The following is a 17919-nucleotide window of genomic DNA, read 5'->3' on the forward strand; positions in this document are numbered from 1 at the left end:
CAAAGATATAGTAATAACAAATTAGGCGGACTGTATGGATCAAAATCATAACAAAGATATAGTAATAACAAATTAGGTGGACTGTATGGATCAAAATCATAACAAAGATATAGTAATAACAAATTAGGTGGACTGTATGGATCAAAATCATAACAAAGATATAGTAATAACAAATTAGGGGACTGTATGGATCAAAATCATAACAAAGATATAGTAATAACAAATTAGGCGGACTGTATGGATCAAAATCATAACAAAGATATAGTAATAACAAATTAGGGGACTGTATGGATCAAAATCATAACAAAGATATAGTAATAACAAATTAGGGGACTGTATGGATCAAAATCATAACAAAGATATAGTAATAACAAATTAGGGGACTGTATGGATCAAAATCATAACAAAGATATAGTAATAACAAATTAGGTGGACTGTATGGATCAAAATCATAACAAAGATATAGTAATAACAAATTAGGTGGACTGTATGGATCAAAATCATAACAAAGATATAGTAATAACAAATTAGGGGACTGTATGGATCAAAATCATAACAAAGATATAGTAATAACAAATTAGGGGACTGTATGGATCAAAATCATAACAAAGATATAGTAATAACAAATTAGGGGACTGTATTTATCAAAATCATAACAAAGATATAGTAATAACAAATTAGGGGACTGTATGGATCAAAATCATAACAAAGATATAGTAATAACAAATTAGGGGACTGTATGGATCAAAATCATAACAAAGATATAGTAATAACAAATTAGGGGACTGTATGGATCAAAATCATAACAAAGATATAGTAATAACAAATTAGGTGGACTGTATGGATCAAAATCATAACAAAGATATAGTAATAACAAATTAGGCGGACTGTATGGATCAAAATCATAACAAAGATATAGTAATAACAAATTAGGTGGACTGTATGGATCAAAATCATAACAAAGATATAGTAATAACAAATTAGGTGGACTGTATGGATCAAAATCATAACAAAGATATAGTAATAACAAATTAGGGGACTGTATGGATCAAAATCATAACAAAGATATAGTAATAACAAATTAGGTGGACTGTATGGATCAAAATCATAACAAAGATATAGTAATAACAAATTAGGGGACTGTATGGATCAAAATCATAACAAAGATATAGTAATAACAAATTAGGTGGACTGTATGGATCAAAATCATAACAAAGATATAGTAATAACAAATTAGGTGGACTGTATGGATCAAAATCATAACAAAGATATAGTAATAACAAATTAGGGGACTGTATGGATCAAAATCATAACAAAGATATAGTAATAACAAATTAGGGGACTGTATGGATCAAAATCATAACAAAGATATAGTAATAACAAATTAGGTGGACTGTATGGATCAAAATCATAACAAAGATATAGTAATAACAAATTAGGTGGACTGTATGGATCAAAATCATAACAAAGATATAGTAATAACAAATTAGGGGACTGTATGGATCAAAATCATAACAAAGATATAGTAATAACAAATTAGGGGACTGTATGGATCAAAATCATAACAAAGATATAGTAATAACAAATTAGGGGACTGTATGGATCAAAATCATAACAAAGATATAGTAATAACAAATTAGGGGACTGTATGGATCAAAATCATAACAAAGATATAGTAATAACAAATTAGGGGACTGTATGGATCAAAATCATAACAAAGATATAGTAATAACAAATTAGGGGACTGTATGGATCAAAATCATAACAAAGATATAGTAATAACAAATTAGGGGACTGTATGGATCAAAATCATAACAAAGATATAGTAATAACAAATTAGGGGACTGTATGGATCAAAATCATTACAAAGATATAGTAATAACAAATTAGGCGGACTGTATGGATCAAAATCATTACAAAGATATAGTAATAACAAATTAGGTGGACTGTATGGATCAAAATCATAACAAAGATATAGTAATAACAAATTAGGGGACTGTATATTTATCAAAATCATAACAAAGATATAGTAATAACAAATTAGGCGGACTGTATGGATCAAAATCATAACAAAGATATAGTAATAACAAATTAGGTGGACTGTATGGATCAAAATCATAACAAAGATATAGTAATAACAAATTAGGCGGACTGTATGGATCAAAATCATAACAAAGATATAGTAATAACAAATTAGGTGGACTGTATGGATCAAAATCATAACAAAGATATAGTAATAACAAATTAGGTGGACTGTATGGATCAAAATCATAACAAAGATATAGTAATAACAAATTAGGGGACTGTATGGATCAAAATCATAACAAAGATATAGTAATAACAAATTAGGGGACTGTATGGATCAAAATCATAACAAAGATATAGTAATAACAAATTAGGGGACTGTATGGATCAAAATCATAACAAAGATATACAACTGAATTTTGCTCAGAATTTGACATTTTGTTGCTATACCATACTGTATATACAGTCAAGACTGTCTGAGCGACCCCCTGTATGTAGGGTCTCTCTGTCTTATGTGACCTTACTTGAGACCCCCCAACGTATTTTGCTATATAATAGGTCTGTTTTCAGCGACTCCCTGTCTTACGTGACAAGCAACCATGTTTTTACAACCCAAATATCATAAAAAGTCTGTCTTGAGCGACTTTTCATTCGCCTGAGACCATAATTATGATAGATAAAGAGGTGTGAACATCGAACTTAATATTGACTGATGATTACGATAAGAGTACATTACTGTGTAACCAGTTTTGACGGATCATGAAAGATTTTTTTTTTTTCCACAAAATTTTGCCTTAAACTATTAAAGAGGCTAGATATCATTAAGATATTTCTCAATGGTAAACATTGAAAATTAATAACGGAACATGTTACATAAATCGGCATGTTTTATTTTGCCTACCGTATCATCCCATGGCTTGGCGTGGGTGACTCTCTTCTTGTTTTGTACATGGCATTTACGACCAAACATAATTTCGTTCTTTGATATGAGTAAACAGTCATTATAACTGCCATTCCAAAGTCAGAAACCCTATATTTTCTTCAAACGTTTCTCATAACACCAAAAAGTCTTGTAAAAACAAATGCATACGACTTGGGCTTCTGCATGGCCGCAATTTGGTAGCAGTGTACAGTAGATTTTTAAAATTCAGCAAAATAAAGCACAGGTTTTAACATGTTAACTCTACTGTACAGTAGTAATGTTTTTTAATTTACACAACATCTGCAATCGTTTTGCAATGGTTGCTTTCGGACAAGTGTGATTTTTATCCCCCGCCCAACTTCGTTGGGCGGGGGATATACAAATGGGTTCCGTCCGTCCGTCCTTACGAATGGTTTCCGGAGCATAACTCTAACCAGTCGAGATATATCCACGAAACTTCATACACACATTGGTCTTATGGTCTAGTAGTGCCTTTTGCTATTTTAAGGTTTACACTTTCTGTACTTTTTTCTGTAACCATGGAAACATTGCTGAAAATATCAGATTTTTGTGTAAGAATCGTTTCCGGAGCACAACTCTAAAACCAGCAGAGATATTTCCATGAAACTTCATAGACACATTGTTCTTATGGTCTAGTAGTGCCTTTTGCTATTTTTAGGTTTTCATTTTTTGCACTTTTTCCGTAACCATGGAAACATTGCTGAAAATATCATATTTTTGTACCAGGTTCGTTTCGGCAGCATAACTGGAAAACCGGTTGAGATATATGCACGGAACTCCATAGGCACATTAGTCTTATGGTCTAGTAGTGCCTTTTGCTATTTTAAGGTTCTCACTTTTTGTACTTTTTTCTGTAACCATGGAAACATTGCTGAAAATGGCAGATTTTTGTGTAAGAACCGTTTCCGGAGCACAACTCTAAAACCAGCAGAGATATTTCCATGAAACTTCATAGATACATTTTATGTAGGACTTCTAATTTTGTACTATGCTTTACTTTTTATTCAATATGCATGCAGTAAAACTCAGATATATCAAACTCAATTACTATGAACATTCACTTAATTCCTATGTAACTCGTCGCTGTTTAAAACAAATAAAAAATCGCACTGTTAGCTGCTGAACTTTGTTAAAGCTAAGATCAATTCTGGTATTTTTCAAAGAAGCAAAGGTTTTCAAAGTTGGTTTCACTTTGTTAAAAAAAACATAAATATGTTTTGTATATATTCTTCAATTGCAGTTGGGTTTTAAAATACTTTCCCTATACTCTTACTAGCATATAAAATTAATGCATTAATTGATTTAGCTCTCCATTGGTGGGGGATCTGAATGACTATATATATATATATATATATATATAGTCATTTCTAATAAACATTTCTACTCCTGAAGAGCCATCATGAAATGGTGAATGTACAAGAGGAAAGTCGTTGACTTTTATTTTATATATATATATATATAATGTCCTTGTTGTATTTTTTTTTAACTAAAAAACCATGACACACAAAAAAAATTTCAATTGCAAAAAAAATGAGATTTTTAACCCAAAATTACACCCCTTCCAGATAGAATTTTTTTCTTGAACAGAGTTTAAAACCAAACATCAATGTATGTCTGCTTGTAATTTATAACTAGATCTAAATGAGTTTTAATTAAAAAAAAAATTAAATAATTTTTCATTTTTTGTTTTATTTTTTTATTATTATTATTATGTTTTTTTTTTTAAATCAGGTAATTGATATATTTATAATGAAGAATAAATTTACAGACAATTAAAGACAGATTTTTGTACAGTGATGTTGCGGATGAACTTGGACTGCCTTAAGTGACTCCCTGTCTTATGTGACTTTTTTGTGATGGTCCCTTGGAAAGTCACATAAGACAGTCTCGACTGTATATCAAAATTATGTAACAATGTTATGTTTGTCAATGAAATGAACTAAGGGATTTTATTTTCGACATGGGGCATCCATATGAAACCCTATCTGTTTTGACCCTATGGAACCCCTATCTGTATTGACTCCATTGATCCCCTATGGAGCCGCATATCTGTATTGACCCCTGTGGAGCCCCCTATCTGTATTGACTCCCTATGGAACCCCTTTTCTATATTTTACTCCTATGGAACCCCTTATCTATATTTTACTCTTATGGAACCCCTATCTGTATTGGCCCCCAGGGAGCCCCCTATCTGTATTGACCCCCTATGGAGCCCCATATCTGTATTGACCCCTGTGGAGCCCTCTATCTGTATTGACCCCTGTGGAACCCCTTTTCTATATTTTAGCCCTATGGAGCCCCCTATCTGTATTGACCCCTGTGGAGCTCCCTATCTGTATTGACCCACTATGGAACCTCTTTTCTATATTTTACTCCTATGAAACCCTGATCTATATTTTACCCCTATGGAGCCCCTTATCCCACTAAATATGTACTAATTCTGTCAGGTGATGGATTGAGAATTCTTGTTCTCTGGTATTTAATCATTTACACTTCAGACAGGAGAACAGTCACAGTTGACTGAACGTCAAGGTGTTAATTCACTTCTAATTACAATGCTTCACTGATTTTGGTGTTCAGGGTCAAAGTTTTGTCAACATCTCAACCATGATTTAATAATGAAAATGAAAGTAAAATCATATAAATGGGTCGGTGAAATCTGGCTTCACAAAACCCTGACATAAATGGGAGTTGAGTAATAAGGTACTGCAATGTCCCATATTAATGATGTTATTTGCAAATTTGTGCATCGAGGAGGGGGGGGGGTGTATTAGTCGTCCACTCTGGCTACAGTTCTAGTTTTGTATTGTCCGACATCATGTGAAGAACTAACATGCCATTTGTTGTGTGTTGCAGGTGGTAACTGGCGTAACCCAGATCTCCAAGAGGTAATCGACTACCTCAGTCACCCAAGTGAGGCGGTCAAGGCCAACGCTGCTGGCTATTTACAACATCTCTGCTTTAATAATGAAGACCTCAAGTCGAAAACACGGTAAGACTGAAGCACCAAGGTCAGCTTGTGTGATAACTGCATATAGCACTGGCTGTAATATTACAAAATTTGACGGTTAGCATCCTAATTGAGTCGTGACTCAGAATTGTACAAATTGTAGTGCTGCAGCCCCAGCCTGCATGATGGACTAGTTGAAAAGGGGTCATTTTGGCTGTTATGTAAACGTCTTTTTCTCTGAAACTAAGCTTACATTGATATTGCATTGGTAGCATCCTTATGGGGTGGGGATTCAAAATTGTACAGTTGGTTGGACTGACTCCCAATGGGCCTGAAGGGTGGGCACAAAGAGGTCAATGATTTTGTTATAATTACTAAATACACCATGTGAGGAATACAGACCCTCTGGGCCTCTTGTTACAGTAGTGGTATCAGGACTTCATCAGACTCAATAACCCGTGGCAACAATTTACAATAGAATTTCCCATAAAACAATTTACAATAGACTTTCCCATAAAGCAATTTACAATAGACTTTCCTATAAAACAATTTACAATAGACTTTCCCATAAAACAATTTACAATAGACTTTCCCATAAAACAATTTACAATAGACTTTCCCATAAAACAATTTACAATAGACTTTCCCATAAAACAATTTACTATAGACTTTCCCATAAAACAATTTACAATAGACTTTCCCATAAAACAATTTACTATAGACTTTCCCATGAAACAATTTACAATAGACTTTCCCATAAAACAATTTACTAAAGACTTTCCCATGAAACAATTTACAATAGACTTTCCCATAAAACAATTTACTATAGACTTTTCCATGAAACAATTTACAATAGACTTTCCCATAAAACAATTTACTATAGACTTTCCCATAAAACAATTTACTAAAGACTTTCCCATGAAACAATTTACAATAGACTTTCCCATAAAACAATTTACTATAGACTTTCCCATGAAACAATTTACAATAGACTTTCCCATAGAACAATTTACTATAGACTTTCGCATAAAACAGTTTACTATAAACTCTCCCTTAAACCTATTTACTATAGACTTTCCCATAAAACAATTTACTATAGACTCCCCTCTTAAAGTTGTATGGTCTATAACTTTCGCTCTTTTTGTCATAGTGAAAACTGTTTAAGTGTTTTATACATATTTTTCTCCGTCTGTCTGATGTTTAAGCTTTCTAATTTTACCACTTTTTATAAAGTTGCAGCACTGGAAGTATCTTTAATTATAAAAGTAAAAAATCTCCTTAACGTGTACACGTGAAAAATAGGCTCGAAAGATGCCGAATCATTCCTAACTCTTCCGAACATCGTCGCGACAATCTCAAAGTAAAACGAGAGTTGTGAAACCAAGAGAAAATATCAACAATTTTTCATAAACAAAATATGTGGTCGACCTCATCAGACTCTATCTACAAAGAAAATAATGCTCGCACATTACAATATTTGATACACACAACATTTTACGGTAATGTGTAAATTGGATGTTTCAAATACTCAATCTGTGGACATATACTAGCATGATTTGCTCATATAGGCCAGAAGGAAAACGTAAACAAACACATGTGTGCTTCCGCTAGTTACCTGGCTCACCACGTGCAGGTCGTGTCGAACGTCAGTCACGTGATACAATTAGGAATCTGACAAAACCCGAAGTCACTGAACATGGCGGTGATTGGAGGCGCTTTATTCAAAACCAGGAATATATGATTCCTAGATTTCGGCTCTCTTATAGGCCGACATATGCTTTTGGGGAGCTAAATCATCAAGTTACATGTCAATGTTATAAATATCAAATGTTTAAGTTACATATAGTTACAGTGAAATTAGCAGCAATACAACTTTAAAACGTTCTATTTACAATAGACTTTCCCATAAAACAGTTTACTATAGACTTTCCCATAAAACAGTTTACTATAGACATTCCCATAAAACAGTTTACAATAGACTTTCCCATAAAACAGTTTACTATAGACTTTCCCATAAAACAGTTTACTATAGACTTTCCCATAAAACAGTTTACTATAACATAGACTTTCCCATAAAACAGTTTACTATAGACTTTCCCATAAAACAGTTTACTATAGACTTTCCCATAAAACTATTTACTATAGACTTTCCCATAAAACATTTAATAGACTTTCCCTATTTACAATAGACTTCCCCATAAAACAACCATAAAACAATTTACTATAGACTTTCCCCCCATATTAAAACTAAATTTCACAATAGACTTTCCCATAAAACAGTTTACTATAGACTTTCCCATAAAACAGTTTACTATAGACTTTCCCATAAAACTATTTACAATAGACTTTCCCATAAAACAATTTACAATAGACTTTCCCATAAAACAATTTACTATAGACTCCCCCTTAAAACTATTCACAATAGACTTTCCCATAAAACAGTTTACTATAGACTTTCCCATAAAACAATTTACAATAGACTTTCCCATAAAACTATTTACAATAGACTTTCCCATAAAACAATTTATAATAGACTTTCCCATAAAACTATTTACAATAGACTTTCCCATAAAACAATTTACAATAGACTTTCCCATAAAACAATTTACAATAGACTTTCCCATAAAACTATTTACAATAGACTTTCCCATAAAACAATTTACAATAGACTTTCCCATAAAACAATTTACAATAGACTTTCCCATAAAACTATTTACAATAGACTTTCCCATAAAACAATTTACAATAGACTTTCCCATAAAACAATTTACAATAGACTTTCCCATAAAACAATTTACAATAGACTTTCCCATAAAACAATTTACTGTGAGGTATACAGGACTTTCATATGGCCAAAACCCGTTTTTACAATAGACAATAGATTTCCATATCAACAATTTTTTTACAATAGACTTTCCCATAAAACAATTTACAATAGACTTTCCCATAAAACAATTTACAATAGACTTTCCCATAAAACAATTTACAATAGACTTTCCCATAAAACAATTTACAATAGACTCTCCCATAAAACTATTTACAATAGACTTTCCCATAAAACAATTTACAATAGACTTTCCCATAAAACAATTTACAATAGACTTTCCCATAAAACTATTTACAATAGACTTTCCCATAAAACAATTTACAATAGACTTTCCCATAAAACAATTTACAATAGACTTTCCCATAAAACTATTTACAATAGACTTTCCCATAAAACAATTTACAATAGACTTTCCCATAAAACAATTTACAATAGACTTTCCCATAAAACAATTTACTATAAAAAGACTTTCCCATAAAACAATTTACTGTGAGGAATACAGACCCTCTGGGCCTCTTGTTACAGTAGTGGTATCAGGATTTCATCAGACTCAATAACCTGTGGCAACAATTTACAATAGATTTCCCATAAAACATTTTACAATAGACTTTCCCATAAAACAATTTACAATAGACTCCCCCTTAAAACTATTTACAATAGACTTTCCCATAAAACAATTTACAATAGACTCCCCCCTTAAACATTTACAATAGGACTCCCCTCCATTTAAAAACTATTTACAATAGACTTTCCCATAAACAATAATACAATTTACAATACAATAGACTTTCCCATAAAACTATTTACAATAGACTTTCCCATAAAACTATTTACAATAGACTCTCCCATAAAACAATTTACAATAGACTTTCCCATAAAACTATTTACAATAGACTTTCCCATAAAACAATTTACAATAGACTTTCCCATAAAACAATTTACAATAGACTTTCCCATAAAACAATTTACAATAGACTTTCCCATAAAACAATTTACAATAGACTTTCCCATAAAACAATTTACAATAGACTTTCCCATAAAACTATTTACAATAGACTTTCCCATAAAACAATTTACAATAGACTTTCCCATAAAACAATTTACTGTGAGGAATACAGACCCTCTGGGCCTCTTGTTACAGTAGTGGTATCAGGATTTCATCAGACTCAATAACCCGTGGCAACAATTTACAATAGATTTCCCATAGAACGGTTTACAATAGACTTTCCCAATAAAACAATTTACAATAGACTTCCCATAAAACAATTTACAATAGACTTCCCATAAAACAATTTACAATAGACTCCCCCATAAAACTATTTACAATAGACTTTCCCATAAAAACAATTTACAATAGACTTTCCCATAAAACATTTACAATAGACTCTCCCATAAAACTATTTACAATAGACTTTCCCATAAAACAATTTACAATAGACTTTCCCATAAAACTATTTACAATAGACTTTCCCATAAAACAATTTACAATAGACTTTCCCATAAAACAATTTACAATAGACTTTCCCATAAAACAATTTACAATAGACTTTCCCATAAAACAATTTACAATAGACTTTCCCATAAAACAGTTTACAATAGACTTTCCCATAAAACAATTTACAATAGACTTTCCCATAAAACAATTTACAATAGACTTTCCCATAAAACAATTTACTGTGAGGAATACAGACCCTCTGGGCCTCTTGTTACAGTAGTGGTATCAGGATTTCATCAGACTCAATAACCCGTGGCAACAATTTACAATAGATTTCCCATAGAACGGTTTTACAATAGACTTTCCCATAAAACAATTTACAATAGACTCCCCCCTTAAAAACTATTTACAATAGACTTTCCCATAAAACAATTTACAATAGACTATCCCCCCCATTAAAACTATTTACAATAGACTCTCCCATAAAACTATTTACAATAGACTTTCCCATAAAACAATTTACAATAGACTTTCCCATAAAACAATTTACAATAGACTTTCCCATAAAACTATTTACAATAGACTTTCCCATGAAACAATTTACAATAGACTTTCCCATAAAACAATTTACAATAGACTTTCCCATAAAACAATTTTACAATAGACTTTCCCATAAAACAATTTTACAATAGACTTTCCCATAAAACTATTTACAATAGACTTTCCCATAAAACAATTTACAATAGACTTTCCCATAAAACAATTTACTGTGAGGAATACAGACCCTCTGGGACTCTTTTACAGTAGTGGTATCAGGATTTCATCAGACTCAATAACCCTTGGCAAACAATTTACAATAGATTTCCCATAGAACGGTTTACAATAGACTTTCCCATAAAACATTTACAATAGACTTTCCCATAAAACATTTACAATAGACTTTCCCATAAAACAATTTACAATAGACTCCCCCCTTAAAACTATTTACAATAGACTTTCCCATAAAACAATTTACAATAGACTTTCCATAAAACAATTTACAATAGACTCTCCCATAAAAACTATTTACAATAGACTTTCCCATAAAACAATTTACAATAGACTTTCCCATAAAACAATTTACAATAGACTTTCCCATAAAAACATTTACAATAGACTTTCCATAAAACTAGTTTACAATAGACTTTCCCATAAAACAATTTACAATAGACTTTCCCATAAAACAATTTACAATAGACTTTCCCATAAAACAATTTACAATAGACTTTCCCATAAAACTATTTACAATAGACTTTCCCATAAAACAATTTACTGTAGACTTTCCCATAAAACTATTTACAATAGACTTTCCATAAAACAATTTACAATAGACTTTCCCATAAAACAATTTACAATAGACTTTCCCATAAAACAATTTACTGTGAGGAATACAGACCCTCTAACTCTATGTTACAATCAGGATTTCATCAGACTCAATAACACGTGGCAACAATTTACAATAGACTTTCCCATAGAACTATTTACTATAGACTTTCCCATAAAACAATTTACAATAGACTTTCCCATAAAACAATTTACAATAGACTTTCCCATAAAACAATTTACAATAGACTTTCCCATAAAACTATTTACAATAGACTTTCCCATAAAACAATTTACAATAGACTTTCCCATAAAACAATTTACAATAGACTTTCCCATAAAACAATTTACAATAGACTTTCCCATAAAAACAATTTACAATAGACTTTCCCATAAAACTATTTACAATAGACTTTCCCATAAAACAATTTACTGTAGACTTTCCCATAAAACTATTTACAATAGACTTTCCAATAAATTAATTTACTAAAGACTTTCCCATAAAACAATTTACAATAGACTTTCCCATAAAACAATTTACTGTGAGGAATACAGACCCTCTGGGACTCTTGTTACAGTAGTGGTATCAGGATTTCATCAGACTCAATAACACGTGGCAACAATTTACTATAGATTTCCCATAGAACGGTTTACAATAGACTTTCCCATAAAACAATTTACAATAGACTCCCCCCTTAAAACTATTTACAATAGACTTTCCCATAAAACTATTTACTATAGACTTTCCCATAAAACAGTTTACAATAGACTTTCCCATAAAACTATTTACAATAGACTTTCCCATAAAACAATTTACAATAGACTCTCCCATAAAACTATTTACAATAGACTTTCCCATAAAACAATTTACAATAGACTTTCCTATAAAACAATTCACAATAGACTTTCCCATAAAACAATTTACAATAGACTCTCCCATAAAACTATTTACTATAGACTTTCCCATAAAGCAATTTACAATAGACTCTCCCATAAAACAATTTATTAAAGACTTTCCCATATAAAACAATTTACAATAGACCCCTCAGGGGCGGGGCCAAAAGGGGTCAAATAAGCTAACTTCAAAAATCTTCTGAAATTCTGGAAATGGTAGAATCATAAACTCTTTATAGATGGAAAGGTCTTAAAGTACTTTACAAAAAATGTGAATAATATGACACTGGGGTCTCATGTTTCCCCCTTGGGAGGGGGTCAAGTTTACTTTAGTTTATATATGAAAAAAAACATTTATAAACATTATTTGCTTAATTTTCATAGGAAATGAGTCAAACTTGATTAGAATTATTAGCCTGAGATATTTTAACATCTATATCAGTCCTTGCTGACCTCCCTCAGGGGACCAGAGGGACGGGGCCAAATAGGGTCATAATGACTTAAAATTTCAAAAAATCTTTTGAGTTCACAGTTTTGATGGAAGCAAATACGCTTCATAGATTAAAAAGTCAAAATTTGTAAAATAACTGACCGACTTCAAGGGCCAGTATATTAGTGTTTATAAGCCTTTGTTTCATTCTAAACGAACTTGGGTGACCGTTAAGGCCCAAGGGCCTGTTGTTTGTGGAGATCTGATTGTTGATGACTGACTGTTGTAGCGGACTTGATGGGATCCCACCACTGGTGGAACTGCTACGGAGTGATTATCCCGAGGTCCAAAGAAACGCTTGTGGGGCCCTAAAAAATTTGTCCTATGGTAGATCCAAAGGCGGGTTGGATACAAAGGTAAGTAAGGTATTGTTAAATCTGACATGTAAACTATCAATAAACATAAGTTGCTCTAGTGTAATTGCACATGGGTAATTGAGATAAATTAAAATCTCTTTCCAAATAGCATCACATGTGATGGTGCATTTGTCAAACTTTTTGTCCTTATTTAGGCTTGAGGGAGATAGACTTATATAGGAGGCAATAGTACTAATCATAACCCACCCCTCTCCTAAACTACTGGACAGATTTTGACAGGGAGATGGACTTATACAGGAGGCAATAGTACTAATTATAACCCCCCTCTCCTAAACTACTGGACAGATTTTGTCAGGGAGATGGACTTATACAGGAGGCAATAGTACTAATTTATACCCCCCCACCTCCTAAACTACTGGACAGATTTTGACAGGGAGATAGACTTATACAGGAGGCAATAGTACTAATAATACTACCCCCACCTCCTAAACTACTGGACAGATTTTGTCAGGGAGATAGACTAGTACAGGAGGCAATAGTACTAATTATACTCCCCCACCTCCTAAACTACTGGACAGATTTTGTCAGGGAGATAGACTTATACAGGAGGCAATAGTTACTAATTATACCCCCCCCCCCCCCCACCTCCTAAACTACTGGACAGATTTTGTCAGGGAGATAGACTGATACAGGAGGCAATAGTACTAATTATACCCCCCCCCTCTCCTAAACTACTGGACAGATTTGACAGGGAGATAGACTTATACAGGAGGCAATAGTACTAATTATACCCCCCCACCTCCTAAACTACTGGACAGATTTTGACAGGGAGATAGACTGTATACAGGAGGCAAATAGTACTAATCATAACCCCCCACCTCCTAAACTACTGGACAGATTTTGACAGGGAGATAGACTTATACAGGAGGCAATAGTACTAATCATAACCCCCCACCTCCTAAACTACTGGACAGATTTTGTCAGGGAGATAGACTTATACAGGAGGCAATAGTACTAATTATAACCCCCCCCTCTCCTAAACTACTGGACAGATTTTGACAGGGAGATAGACTTATACAGGAGGCAATAGTACTAATTATAACCCCCCACCTCCTAAACTACTGGACAGATTTTGTCAGGGAGATGGACTTATACAGGAGGCAATAGTACTAATTATACCCCCCCACCTCCTAAACTACTGGACAGATTTTGTCAGGGAGATAGACTTATACAGGAGGCAATAGTACTAATTATACCCCCCCACCTCCTAAACTACTGGACAGATTTTTGTCAGGGAGATGGACTTATAACAGGAGGCAATAGTACTAATTATACCCCCCCCCCCCACCTCCTAAACTACTGGACAGATTTTGTCAGGGAGATAGACTTATACAGGAGGCAATAGTACTAATTATACCCCCCCACCTCCTAAACTACTGGACAGATTTTGACAGGGAGATAGACTTATACAGGAGGCAATAGTACTAATTATACCCCCCCCCCCCCCCTCTCCTAAACTACTGGACAGATTTTGACAGGGAGATAGACTTATACAGGAGGCAATAGTACTAATTATACCCCCCCCCCACCTCCTAAACTACTGGACAGATTTTGACAGGGAGATGGACTTATACAGGAGGCAATAGTACTAATTATACCCCCCTCTCCTAAACTACTGGACAGATTTTGACAGGGAGATGGACTTATACAGGAGGCAATAGTACTAATTATAACCCCCCTCTCCTAAACTACTGGACAGATTTTGACAGGGAGATGGACTTATACAGGAGGCAATGTACTAATCATACCCCCACCCCCCTCTCCTAAACTACTGGACAGATTTTGACAGGGAGATGGACTTATACAGGAGGCAATAGTACTAATCATAACCCCCCTCTCCTAAACTACTGGACAGATTTTGACAGGGAGATGGACTTATACAGGAGGCAATAGTACTAATCATAACCCCCCCCCCACCTCCTAAACTACTGGACAGATTTTGACAGGGAGATGGACTTATACAGGAGGCAATAGTACTAATCATAACCCCCCCCCACCTCCTAAACTACTGGACAGATTTTGTCAGGGAGATAGACTTATACAGGAGGCAATAGTACTAATTATACCCTCCCCACCTCCTAAACTACTGGACAGATTTTGTCAGGGAGATAGACTTATACAGGAGGCAATAGTACTAATTATACCCCCCCCACCTCCTAAACTACTGGACAGATTTTGACAGGGAGATAGACTTATACAGGAGGCAATAGTACTAATCATAACCCCCCCCCTCTCCTAAACTACTGGACAGATTTTGTCAGGGAGATAGACTTATACAGGAGGCAATATTACTAATTATACCCCCCCACCTCCTAAACTACTGGACAGATTTTGACAGGGAGATAGACTTATACAGGAGGCAATAGTACTAATTATACCCTCCCCACCTCCTAAACTACTGGACAGATTTTGTCAGGGAGATAGACTTATACAGGAGGCAATAGTACTAATTATACCCTCCCCACCTCCTAAACTACTGGACAGATTTTGACAGGGAGATGGACTTATACAGGAGGCAATAGTACTAATTATACCCCCCCCCCCCACCTCCTAAACTACTGGACAGATTTTGACAGGGAGATAGACTTATACAGGAGGCAATAGTACTAATCATAACCCCCCCCCTCTCCTTAAACTACTGGACAGATTTTGTCAGGGAGATGGACTTATACAGGAGGCAATAGTACTAATCATAACCCCCCCACCTCCTAAACTACTGGACAGATTTTGTCAGGGAGATAGACTTATACAGGAGGCAATAGTACTAATTATACCCCCCCACCTCCTAAACTACTGGACAGATTTTGACAGGGAGATGGACTTATACAGGAGGCAATAGTACTAATTATACCCCCCCCCACCTCCTAAACTACTGGACAGATTTTGACAGGGAGATAGACTTATACAGGAGGCAATAGTACTAATCATAACCCCCCCCCTCTCCTAAACTACTGGACAGATTTTGTCAGGGAGATGGACTTATACAGGAGGCAATAGTACTAATTATACCCCCCCCCCCCCTCTCCTAAACTACTGGACAGATTTTGACAGGGAGATAGACTTATACAGGAGGCAATAGTACTAATCATAACCCCCACCTCCTAAACTACTGGACAGATTTTGACAGGGAGATAGACTTATACAGGAGGCAATAGTACTAATTATACCCCCCCCCCCCCACCTCCTAAACTACTGGACAGATTTTGACAGGGAGATGGACTTATACAGGAGGCAATAGTACTAATTATACCCCCCCCCACCTCCTAAACTACTGGACAGATTTTGTCAGGGAGATAGACTTATACAGGAGGCAATAGTACTAATTATACCCCCCCACCTCCTAAACTACTGGACAGATTTTGACAGGGAGATAGACTTATACAGGAGGCAATAGTACTAATTATACCCCCCCCCCCCCCACCTCCTAAACTACTGGACAGATTTTGACAGGGAGATAGACTTATACAGGAGGCAATAGTACTAATTATACCCCCCCCCCCACCTCCTAAACTACTGGACAGATTTCGACAGGGAGATAGACTTATACAGGAGGCAATAGTACTTATCATAACCCCCCTCTCCTAAACTACTGGACAGATTTTGACAGGGAGATAGACTTATACAGGAGGCAATAGTACTAATTATACCCCCCCCCCACCTCCTAAACTACTGGACAGATTTTGACAGGGAGATAGACTTATACAGGAGGCAATAGTACTAATTATACACCCCCCCACCTCCTAAACTACTGGACAGATTTTGACAGGGAGATGGACTTATACAGGAGGCAATAGTACTAATTATACCCCCCCCCCACCTCCTAAACTACTGGACAGATTTTGACAGGGAGATAGACTTATACAGGAGGCAATAGTACTAATTATATACCCCCCCCACCTCCTAAACTACTGGACAGATTTTGTCAGGGAGATGGACTTATACAGGAGGCAATAGTACTAATCATAACCCCCCCCACCTCCTAAACTACTGGACAGATTTTGATCAAATTTGGTCTGTCATTGGTGCTGGATAACTTGTCTGGATAACTTGTCTATATGTAGACTGATCATTAGGCCAAAAAAAAAATGTCTGTTTAGGGTCACATTGGCAAACAAAATAGGGTCGTGAGGTCAGGATGTTTTTATTGGGAATGTACTCGCTCTATTATTTTCCTGGTATGGTGTAGAGTCTGTGTACATCCGCTGTATGCACAGATTCCAAATGGGTACGAGATACCAGGAGTCGGTGTCTCATACCGTTTAATAGATTTCGCCATGATTTTAGTGAATTCAACCTTTCAGAAACATATACTCAGACATGCTTGTCAGCTATTATCTACTATAAATTAAGAACAGTGACATTACACAGTGCTAAAAACATTTGTTTTGTGCAAACTTCAAGCGGCGTATCATACTACCTTGCATCGCTCACGATATTCTAAGCATCTGATCGACTTAGGAAACTTCCGGAACAAAACAATGCAAATCAGGTTTAAATAGTCAATAAAAGAAAGTGACGAAACGGATAACTTTAAGTACAGGCCACATATTTAATTCATTTCATATCATCCTAGGTCCTAGGTGCACGTTCCACTATCGCTTACTAAACCCTGTGAC

General features: G+C 34.7%; 1 protein-coding gene across 1 annotated transcript in view; it reads left to right on the forward strand.

The window, feature by feature from the left end:
- The window catches only part of LOC138329924 (catenin delta-2-like), a 103741-nt gene extending 90298 nt beyond the window's left edge, over positions 1-13443 (forward strand). The window contains exons 10-12 of the mRNA XM_069277208.1: positions 5825-5960; positions 13156-13291; positions 13438-13443. Coding sequence (XP_069133309.1) covers positions 5825-5960; positions 13156-13291; positions 13438-13443 — 278 coding nt within the window. The remainder of the gene's footprint in view (positions 1-5824; positions 5961-13155; positions 13292-13437) is intronic.
- The last annotated feature ends 4476 nt before the right edge of the window (positions 13444-17919 follow it).

This window comes from Argopecten irradians, chromosome 8 (assembly GCF_041381155.1).
Source record: "Argopecten irradians isolate NY chromosome 8, Ai_NY, whole genome shotgun sequence".
NCBI lineage: Eukaryota > Metazoa > Mollusca > Bivalvia > Pectinida > Pectinidae > Argopecten > Argopecten irradians.